The following is a 12,053-nucleotide window of genomic DNA, read 5'->3' as shown; positions in this document are numbered from 1 at the left end:
CTCCTGTTCAGATAAATGATGGAAATACACTGGAATTCAGTGTTCCAATTATAATTCCAAGATCATCGTTTGGATACTGAAGTAGCATAAAAGTCCTTCTTCACATTATGCTCTGGGTTTAGTTTCCTCATTTGCAAATGGGACAGTAACAGTACCTACTTCACAGAGATTAAGCAAGTTCACACAACAAAGTGCTTTAAATAGTACATGACACATACTAAGCATGCAACAGGTGTTAACTTATCATTCTCTACTCCCCCATAAAAATGTATACTAATTGTAGAGCAGAAAATTTATTAGCCCATAGCTATCAGGACCACCAATTCCCAAATCTTTCCCAAAAATCAATTTCAAATAATCTTCCCATACATCTCATTTCTCAGACTGTATGCAGATTTTTGGTCATCTCTGAAAATTTTATTTTGAACAAATCAGAGGAATTAAGTGCTTATACCATAATAAAGAGCTAAGTAGCAATTTACATTACTACTAGTTATTTCTGATTTTTAGTCTTAGAAAACTTTCTCAAACTATCAAATAAGCAATACAAAATTTTTATATTGCCCTTTGTGCCTAGATTATCTGCCTTTAGAAGTACATAAAGTAGTGCTCTAAGGTATCTAAAATCAGACAACTGACAGTACTTTTACATGACTACTTTTAAATGTTCTAGAACCCCACATCAAGTTCATCAATTATACTCCAAATCCTTCTTGCTCTTTTCTTTTCTCCCAAATTATAAGCATACAGTAATCTAAGAATCCTTACTTCCCAGTCATCCCCTTCCTCACATTTTTCATCTATTCCAACATCAACTTTCTGTTGTCCACTTCTGAACCTATCTACAATGTGAATTTCTCAAAATACTAAACTTTCCATTTTGCTTCCTTATTCCTGGAAATCTAAATAACTCGAACAGAAAACTGCTCAAAAAACTGCATTCCACTTCCTAACATCAAGAACCTGAAGCCCTGTCATGTAACACTCCTCCAATTCCAAAAACCTACAATTCTGTTTTAAAGTCTTCATTCATTCAATCAAGCATTAATTCTACCCCATAGCATTTTGCTAGATTCCAAAAACTCAGTAATCACAGGTTTCTATGTTTGAATGAAGGCTGTCATAAACCAAAGGAAAACCCAATTAAGTGTGAAATTCCTAGTAAAATAAACTAATCAATCAACTCCTGGAAATAAATAAAACTTTCCTTAGAAGGGATTAAAGTAGCTAAAGTAAATGCTAGGCAAACGAATAAAAAGAAACAAAAAGCTTACAATATATGTTATGGTGTGATAGAAAAAGAGCTCAGGACTGGGAGTAAGGAGCTGCTTCTTAGGGGAAGCTTTGCCAAAGGCTGTTATTTCAGACAAATCCTAACCTCTGGCCTTCTTCCTCATCTGAGAAATGATGGGAATGAACTAGATGATCTTGAAGATTCCTGCCAAATCAAAATGATTCCAAGATATCCTTTGATTTTTAAACCCCACATTTCATAAAGGTATAATCAAGAGATGTCACTACACACAATTGAAACCATTGGTTAAGCCTTTGCTAAATGAAATAATGGAATCTGGGTTTTGTAGTCTAGTGAGAAAGAAGCAAGCAGAGGATTTGGGGTTCTATATTGCTCTTTACTTGTCTGCAGTTTGAGTACACCCTTTCATTTGTTTCTGATTCTCTATGATTAGTCCTTGATATAAAATAACTAAAGGTGAGTGATCAACATAAAGTCAGTTTTTCTCAAATTAGAAAAACACATTTAGAAAAGAGCCCAGAAAAGTCAAATTCTCTCTATGAATTTAAATAAGGCCTTTTCTACAACTTTAGTATAAAAATACAATTTTGATTATGGTGCTGTGAATTTTCAACTGTGTGGATTACTCACTTTTTAGAATATTCTCAGCAAAATTTTAGTCCAACTTGGCTTCCTCCTGCTACCCAGAGTACTTCTCAGCCACCACCTTCTACCATTAGTAAGAATTTAATATTAGCCCAAGTAAAACACAATCAGGAAAATAAATGTACAGAAATATAGTGTATCGCAAGTAAAATATTTAGAATATTCAACATTTTGGGATAATTTAATGGAAAGCAGGTCATTACAGTGAATGCTCTATTTTCATGGATGAACTTGATCAAACTTTCTGCCAGAAAACCATGAATATTTAAGGATAACCTAATTTATTTTACAGGTCTTGAGACCACTTACGCTCATAATTCCATAATATAGGGTGAGGCAAAAGTTGTTTTACAGTTGTTTGTATGAAAAAAATACAATATGTAAAAATAAACTTTCCCATACTCACAACTGTAAAACTACTTTTGCCCCACCCTGTATATCTATCTTATGTGAATTGTAAAACCATATATTTAGCCCATACACATCAGAAAATTTATTCATTTGTAAAACTAATTTTGTAAGTAAAATTATGTTACAGTAAATGTTATAATATCACTGTAAAAGAGGTTTCTTAAAAAAGAGCAACACAGCAAATCCCATTGGCTTGTCCTTTTGGTTTCCTCTTCTCAAACCAGTCAGGTTCTGACATTAGGCAAGAGTACTGTCACTATATTTTAGGGGGAAAAAGTGAACACATCCACTCCACTCTAATATTCAGGATAAAAGTAGTTTCTCCAAGCACAATGGGTCAAATGACTTGATAGTTTATCATTTTTAAGTAATTATTAAGCTTTTTATTTCACAGAACATAATCCATCATTTTTGCTTTTTTAGAATTTGATTCCTTGAGTTATAAATCTAAAGATGTTGATTCTCAGAATTTTTTTACAGGTTACTGTTTTATTTTCTTACTCTAAGAAAAATCAAACTAACTACATTTGATATTGTTGTCAGAGTTTCAAATTTTATTCATTTTTTTCATGATTCCAATTCCACTTGGGATTCTAGGATGAAACCTGTAAATGCTCACTACATACTTCTAATACTTAAAAAATAAAGATCAGGGGGAAATCTAATAAATCTACTAAACTGCAATTACTATTTGAACCCAAATGCTAATATTCACACCATAAAATTTTCTAACATTCTTTAGATGTAGGAAGTTTATTAATTTATATTACTCTGCAAATATATCTTATGTATTTAATTTGATTTAACCATATTCCATTGGTTGGATTGGGGGGGGGATGTTTTTAAAGTGTTGAGAGTTTAATGTTTATTTTTGTAATCCAACAACTTTATCCAAAAATGCAGAAAATTTTTCTGGCTGGCCAGGAGGAAAACATTTCAGTGTTGATAAGTCCATTGACTGTAACAGCCCAGGAAGCGTGCTAAAACAAAAGAAGAAAAATATTAGGTAATATGGGAGAAAATTTCAGCATTCACCTGCTGCCCATTTGATGAATGAATCTAACTTCCAAGAATACTGTGAAGCTTCTCAAACTATACATGTAATTTTAATGTATTTTAATATTATAGGTGTACAAACTAAGATTAAAGCAATACAAAGAGCTACATATCAACATCAATTCAAAAGATACTGTATCTTATGTCAACTGAAATATTTCAGAAATGTTATTTCATGAAGGATGTGGTCACATGGCTTTGGAACACTTCTCAGGACTGGGCAGATATAAATTGAAACAAAATTAATTTATGAAAACAGAATAAATGAAACTAAAAGTAACAGCTGCCATACAAGAACAATAAGCTTGGGAAACTATTAGACCATGCATGAAGATGGTGGAATAACTTTTTGCCAGTAATTTACTATAATAAATCTGGTGTAAATTAAACAATGTACAATCGCCAATGCTTGTTGGAAATAAGATTCCAAACCACAACATAAAACTATTACTTCAGGAATTTAATTAAACCAGCCACTTAAATCAGAACATACAATCACCTAGCCTAAATTTGGGGCAAATAAATAATATACCTAAGATGAAAGTACAACCAATTACTGATTCTTATGGCATTCATGTGTATGACTTTCTTGAAATTAATATAAGAAAAAAAAAAGACTTTGCCCTAGTCGGTTTGGCTCAGTGGATAGAGCGTCGGCCTGCGGACTCAAGGGTCCCAGGTTCAATTCCGGTCAAGGGCATGTACCTTGGTTGCGGGCACATACCCAGTGGGAAGTGTGCAGGAGGCAGCTGATCAATGTTTCTCTCTCATCGATGTTTCTAACTCTCTATCAATCTCCCTTCCTCTCTGTAAAAAATCAATAAAATATATTTTAAAAAAAAGACTTTTAAACCTTTAATAAATTGTTAAGAGATTCGTACAGCTTCCTTTTCAGCCTGAATGAAGAGTCAGGACAGGACATCCTTTATGAAATCAATGTTTTCCTTTTTTAAATGTACTGACACAAATTCAAAGCTGATTTAACATTTTAAATGAAAATCTCATCAAAAGTGTCTGGAAAAAATGACTTTCATAAAACTGGAAGATTAGAGTTTATTATTCTCAACTACCTAAGGACAGATATGTCCATTATCTGAGGTCCACATAATTTTGATTATCTAGATTCTCCCTGACTTACAATACCTTTAAGAATGGCTTCTATATTACAAAGCCAGCCTGACATTCCCTCTCTTCCATCATTATAGAGATTATGACATCAACAAATACTCCTGAAACAATCAATGAATCTGTCTCTTCTCAATGAGGAGGAATCCTTGTTTTGTTTACTGAAGTATGCTTAGTACCTAGAATAATGTAGGCACATAGTAGGTGCACAGTAAATATTTAATGAATGAACAAGTGTTTACTGAATGCCTAGGAGACAGATGCAGTAAAGATTAAAAGAAAAGGTTACTATGTTCTAACATGTTTCTTCTAAAGTTTATTTTTTATTTTCAAATTAACTTCAACTTATTATAATATAAAAATACAGGGTGGGCAAAAGTAGGTTTATAGTTGTGAGTTTGTGAAGCAGTTTATTCTTGTGTTATTATTTATTTGTATTACAACTATAAACCTACTTTTGCCCATCCCTGTATGTATTTTACAATACTTCTATGAGGTCTTTGCTTTTTAAAACATCAAATTAGGATAGCTCTTCAAGTCAAACAATTGGAAATTACTGACCTGACCCTTTGGCAAGCTTCTAGTGTCTCAAGAAGAATTAATAGAAAACAAGCAGCAATTTTCTTCTTCCTTCTACTGTGATGTTGATCAGTTCCTGTTGAATTCTAAGGTACTTCTAGAAAATAATACTCCTTACCATAATGTAATTCCCCTGCTTAAAATACTCCTATGACTTCTCGCTAAACATAGAATAAAATCAGAACTCTTACATGAGCTTCTCTGCCCATTATCATCTTATACTACATTCTCCCTTGCTTACTATACTGCCACACTAACCATCCCTCTGTTCCTCAAACATACCAAACTCAAAGCTCATTCCTAGCTTAGGGCCTTTGCAATTGCTGCTCCTTCTGCCTCTAGAACAGTGGTTCCCAACCTATTTTTGGCCATGCCCCACCTAAGCATCTCTAAAATCCTGATGCCCCCCGCCCCACCGTGACATATAATACTTATTATTCAAAAAGTGAACTCCTATTCACATGAAGGAAGCCTAAAAGGCCATTAACTTGGTCTAAATAAGCTTCCAAAGAACATGGCATCCATGAAAGAGAAAAATAAAAGAACAAAAGGACAGTTGAAGTACTGAGGAAGAAATCACTAAGAAATTGTTTAAAATAATAATATGAAGTGATATGAAAAAAATAAAAAGTTTCAAAACATATAATAGCGAACTGAAATGCATAAATGTCACAATATATATTTATATACTATATAAGAGGCCCCTACAACCATAAGAAATGCAAAAAAATCACTGTTAATAACTCATTCTTTAATTGCCCCCCTTAAAATCAAATTGCCCCCCTATGGGGCATTTGCTCATGTTGGGAACCACTGCTGTAGAGCTTCACATGACTGGCTCTTCCTTTTCATTCCAGTCTTAGCTTAAATGTCAAATACCATCATGCCTTCCCTAACCATTTTATCTAATTAGTCTTCACCCAACATATCACTCCATGCTGACTTATTTTCTTCATAACACATTTCACTATGTAAGATTTTATTGATTGATTATTTATGAACTGTTTACTATCTCCCGCCATTAGAACATTAGTACCATGGGACTTTATCTCATGTTTACCACTGTATCCACAGTACCTAAAACAATGCCTGCCATATATTAGGTATAGTTGAATTAATGAATGAGCAAACTTAAGAGATTTCAGTGGATTTACTGAACGCAAAACCTGAATTAAAAATAAGCAAATGGTCCAGCCAGTGTCTCAGTGGTTGAGCATCAACCTATGAACCAGGAGAACACAGTTCGATTCCTGGTCAGGGCAAATGCCCGGGCTGTGGGCTGGATCCCCAGTGTGGGGCGTGCAGGAGGCAGCTGATCAATGATTCTCTCTCATCATTGATGTTTCTATCTCTCTCTCCCTCTCACTTCCTCTCTGAAATCAATAATATATTAAAAATGTTTTAAAAAAATACATAAGCAAATGCCTTCTTTGAATAATGAAGATCTAAATAATTATCTCAAAAATTTATTCTCAGAGATTTGAGCACCCAGATGAACATACATTACATGCACACACATGCTCAGATATTTACATGCAATGATGCAGGCACAGATCATAGTTGGAGTGGAAGACAAACAAATGAGAGGACTTGACAGGTGAGAAAAATCAAAGAATGTTTGATAAGTGGGAGAAAGTAAGAGGTTGATCAGACAGATGGGGTAGGTAGCTGGGTAAGAATAGGTAGGGAGGAAATTAAGGAATTTTTTGAAGTCAAATAATGAGTCTCTAGTATACCTGCAGGTACAGTAAAAGAGATGCCCGTCTTTGTGTAGCTGTTTTGCCAATTCCAGCTGATGATTGTTCATCAATTTTTCATTTATAACCACTACAAGAGGCTTTCTTTTTTCCAGAGTCTCCAAACAGCTTCCTGCACCTACATACATACATCAAATTTGTTAATACAGGTTTTTAAAAAAGTTAAGCCAACAGATATACGAAAAGATACTCACCTCACTAGCTATTAAGGAAATGCAAATCAAAACTACAATGAGATACCACCTCACACCTATTAGAATGTCCATTATCAACACCACAGTAATAACAAATGTTAGAGAGATTGTGAAGAAAAAGGAACCCTCATTCACTGCTGGTGGGAATGTAAACTAGTACAGCCACTATGGAAAACAGTATGGAGGTTATTCAAAAACTTAGGAGTTTAATTACCATATACTCAGCAATCCCTCTTCTGGATGTTTACCCAAAAAACTTGAAAACATTTATTTACAAAGATATATGCACCCCTATAAGAACTGCAGCATTATTCACAGTGGCCAAGACATGTAGACAACCAAAGTGTCCTTTGATAGAGGATTAGATAAAGGAAATGTGGTAGATATATACCATGGAATACTATTCCACCATAAGAAAAGAGACAACACTGCCACTGATGACAACACGGATGAACCTTGAGAATATTATGCTAAGCAAAATAAGTTAGTCAGAAAAAGCTAAGAACCATATGATTTCACTCATATGTGGGATATAAAACTGAAACTTATGACACAGACAACAGTATGGTGGTTACCAGAGGGAAGGGGATGGTGATAGTAAAGGGTAATGCGGGCCAAATTTATGGTGACAGAAGATTTGACTTTGGTTGGTGGGTCCACAATACAATGTACAGATCATGTACCATAGAATTGTACACTTGAAACCTATATGATCCTATTAACCAATTTCACCCCAATTATTTAAATTTAATAAAATGTTTTAAAAAGTTAAAGTGTTCCACCAAGTTTTGTGCTAAAACTCTAAAGATGAAAACCTTAGTTGGCAGAACTACAAACCAGGACTTTTAATTATACATTCAAAATACCAAAAGTATAGTTATCAGTTGCTCTTTAATGTTATAAACCTAACTTGAAAAATAATTTTTTAACACTGCCAATAAATCAAGTGCTTTGCCACTTGCCCTCTAGTAGGATGCCCTAGGCAGGGGTTTCGAATTCAAATAAAATTCAGGTTCAACATACTGTACATGAAAGTGTTCTGCACATCTATTAAAAAAGTAGAAAAAGCAAGCCCTCAATAGTGACAGGCACCAATAAAGAAAAACTCTGACCACTCCTAATGAGTCTGCCTGTGAGGTTCGATCCCAGAAAACAGTCAAGGGTAAATCTCCACAAATGTGCATATATACAATATTTGGGTCAACTCAACTTTAAAATCTAAAATCATTTGATATTTTCTATGGCAGGGAGGAGACTGATAAATGAACAGACAAATCCTTTATGGGTAAATAATGCTAGGGTAGTAATAAAAACACAGACTCTAGCATCAGACCGTTATTTGTCTACCACTTACTAACTGGAAAAGTTACTTGACCTCTGTGTCTCCGTTTTTTCATCTGTAAAATGGAGATACTAATAGTACTTAGTTCATAGGATTGTTTGAGAGGATTCAACCAGTTATACACACATAATATGTATAACAATAGCAAAAGCTGTTCGCTATTATCCATTTCTAATCACCAATTTGTTAGTGCTGTCTACTTCTAAAGACTTTTCTCTCCCCAAAGAAGGCTTTTTAAGAACCACAAAACTTCTTCCTCCCTCAGTTATCCAGCAGTCATAATTTCAATGCTCTCCCAAAACAGTTCTTCTGAAAGTATGGGCAGTGTAACTAGATCAGGATGGTTCGCTGAAGAGCAGGCAATGATACACAATATGTAGCTGTTAGAATATTTTTACTTAATTTATTTCACATTCACATTTAATAAAAATATAAAACATCTTTCAAAGTCAATTTCTCCATGACTAATCCAACCAATTAGATGGCTTAACACTACTGCAGATCTCAACTGACAACACTTTACACACATCATTGGGTCAATTATTTTGCCCGTGTTTAAAGTTTCTTACTGTAAAGTTGGGCTATGGTAATTAATTTCCCATCCTTTTACCACCCAGAAATAATAAATTCTGTCCAATATTCTCAATTGTAATGTTCAAATAAGTCTTTTATTCAAAAGGGCTACAAATCAGTTACTCTAATGATTTTATCTCCAAAAGATTCAAGTTTCTGTTCTTAAAAAACCAAACCCCGTTAACATTCTAAGGCACTTTACCTGCGTGACTTATAACAAGATCTGCTTCCTCAAGGTCTTCTTTCAATGAATCCTTGTACCTATAAACATCCAGAGTAAATGACTCGGTACTGAATGGTTCAGGTACAACCTTTCCTCTACCTATTTGTAGGACGAGTCGGTTGTAACCAAGGCTCTTGATGATCTGAAAAGAGGCAAAACAGAAAAAAAAAAAAAAAAACAGGCCTTTTAAACGGGTTACTGTAAAGATAGTAGTAACAACAACAAACCCTAAAGTCGGTGTTCAGATCTGAGGACGGGCTGCCAAATAGTCTAAATGGAGACGATTTCTATTCATTTTCCAAAATGACCCATTTCCCCCGTCCCGGGCCCTGACAAGGTACCTCACTAGCCCTAAAGGATCTACACAACCCAGCTCACGGAGTCCTGAAAGAAGTGGCCCCGCAAGAAATCTGAGACCAGGCAAAGATTTTGAAAAAGGCGCCGAAAACTCGGCCGGAGACTACTAAGAGCTCCCGGGTTCGACTGCGCAAACAGAGACGCAGTGCCACCTCAGACCGCCGACCGGCCGCGGGGCTGCCCCAAAGGCGCGGGGCTGCTCGAGCGCGGCGGAGGCAGGACAAGAGCGGCGAGCAGAACGGGCTGAGCTGAGGTCAGCCAGGTCGATTCGGGTCGGAATCTGGTCTGGCGAAGCGTGCCCAGGGGCCCTGGGGCCCAACGCGGCGGCACCGCCCACAGCTCGCGGGGGGAGAGGGCGGCGAGGCGGGCCTAAACCCTACAGGCGGAGCCACAGGAAGGAGGGACCCAGCCAGAAAACAGAGGCGGAGGCGGAGATTCTGAGGAGAAAAGCCCAGGAAAGGAGGAGCCTGAGAAAAGACAGGGAGGAGTGGCCCGGGAAGGCTGCAGGAAAGCGGACTGAGGCAGAGGACTCTGACGCGGGGTGGAGTCAGCAAAGGGACGGTGGCACCTGGTGTCCCGCTCAGGAGGGTTCTTCCTAGCTCGGCTGTCGCGATAGGTTACCGAGGGTGGAGGCGGCGGCGAGTGGCGAGCTCAGCGAGGCGCACCCGCTAGCCGCCCTCCCGCAACCCCACTCACTTGCAGACAGTCGTGCGCCAATACACAGGCGATGAGGTCGTCAAAGCTGGTGGTCCCCACTGTAACAAACACGCACTTCATCGCGAGGGTTCCCAGGCCAGAATCACAAGGATCGGATGTGACGTACTGACATCACGTGAACTGCGCGGTCAGTGGCGGAGGCGGAAGTTGGCCAAGGCAGCCAAAGTGCGGCGGGAATCGGGTTTGTGTTGCCCTATGAGGGGTGGGGCCAAAGACTACTTGTAAAGTGATTGTCAGCCACTGTCGGAAGTCTTTTACTTGTAAGAGCTCCTGGGACACTCACATTAAGGAGGTGGGGAATTAACAGATTTAAGTTTATTTTTTTTCAAAAGTGTCGATTAATAAAATAATAATGAAACCTCGCACCCTATCTTAAGAATTGTGTTTGATTCATTGCTTGGGTACCACAAATCTTAATGATACAGAAGTTTGGGATTCCTTATTTTCTATCATGTTTTGCCAAGACATGTACATATGAGCGATAGTTTTACTTCGAGTCTGTTGAGAGACTATGAAATAAAGTGCCTTTCTAAAATCACTCATTAGAATGGGCTCTTCCAACTATGGTTCTCAAGAAGCCAGAATTCTATGGCTGGTGGGTTTTTTAGGAAGCTGCAGCAAGGCAATTACCTCCATTAGCAAGCATTGCATGTAAAATAGAGGCGTTAAGGCCTGAAGCTTACATCTGTAATGCATTGAACCCATCCATTGAACCATTTAAAATGTGAAATTTATGGTAAATTTAATTTATGATGAAATGTAAAATTATACATTAGCTTGAATATGTACCACAGATACATTACAATTAGTCCAGTACAGGAGAGGTGATTTCTCAAGACTCCTTTCTCCTACCACTGTTATTAAAATCATTGCCCCCTCTATCTGGTTCTAATGTTTTCTGTTTCCAACTTAAAATCTCATTTTAAGTCATATTTATTCTTGCCCTGGCTGGTTATATACTAAAGGGAGCCTAGAAGAAGAAATTGTTTTAGCCATAGCCGGTTTGGCTCAGTGGATAGAGCGTCGGCCTGCAGACTCAAGGGTCCCGGGTTGGATTCCGGTCAAGGGCATGTACCTTGGTTGCGGGCACATCCCCGGTGGGGGGTGTGCAGGAGGCAGCTGATCGATGTTTCTCTCTCATCGATGTTTCTAACTCTATCACTCTCTCTTCCTCTCTGTAAAAAAATCAATAAAATATACTTAAAACACACACACAAAGAAGAAATTGTTTTAAAGAGAAAAAGGATTGGAGTTGAATTAGACATAGATCATAGGCTGAAAAAAACTTCTTTTTACCTTTAAGTCTTGTAGCTTGGGTAATTGTCTTTCTGAGGAGTTATATACTGCTATCCCTCTCGATTCTAAATTTCACAAATTAATGATACAGTGAAACTACAGTTTCATAACAACAGTAAATGTAGAAAGATAATGGTTGAATAATAAAACAAACATAATCATATATTCTGCACAATAAGAGTAATAAACTATTGAAATACTAGTATAAGACAAAAATATTCCAAAATACTCTGTAATTCAGAAAGACCTTTATCTCTTATGTCTCTGAAATCTTTTCCTATGCCTGGAAGATATTAAATGAAAGGAGCACTGTTCTGTTTAGCTCACAGAGAGAATAAACACATATATAAATTAAATGTTCTTAAATTACCAGAAAATTAGAAAATTGAACTTCTAATACTTTTAATGTGCTAAACTGTAATAAAATATCTTGCAGAAACTGATCCAGAACTCTTTTAAGAATCCAAGATAACAATTTTGGCAATTAATTCTTTTCTCTGTTTTGTTAGTTTTAAGTATAATT

The 12,053-nt window shown here is 36.7% G+C and overlaps 1 protein-coding gene across 1 annotated transcript in view; it reads right to left on the bottom strand.

Moving 5' to 3' along the window:
- Positions 1–10,330, bottom strand: part of ALG13 (ALG13 UDP-N-acetylglucosaminyltransferase subunit) — an 86,521-nt gene extending 76,191 nt beyond the window's left edge. The window contains 3 exon segments of the mRNA XM_079765132.1: positions 6,808–6,946; positions 9,140–9,302; positions 10,214–10,330. Of these exon segments, the coding sequence (XP_079621258.1) occupies positions 6,808–6,946; positions 9,140–9,302; positions 10,214–10,294 (383 nt within the window). The 5' untranslated portion in view covers positions 10,295–10,330.
- Between the last annotated feature and the right edge of the window lie 1,723 nt (positions 10,331–12,053).

This window comes from Cnephaeus nilssonii, assembly GCF_951640355.1.
Source record: "Cnephaeus nilssonii genome assembly, chromosome: X".
NCBI lineage: Eukaryota > Metazoa > Chordata > Mammalia > Chiroptera > Vespertilionidae > Cnephaeus > Cnephaeus nilssonii.
The sequence above is the reverse complement of the archived record's forward strand: the minus strand, read 5'-3'. Positions and strand labels throughout refer to the sequence as shown.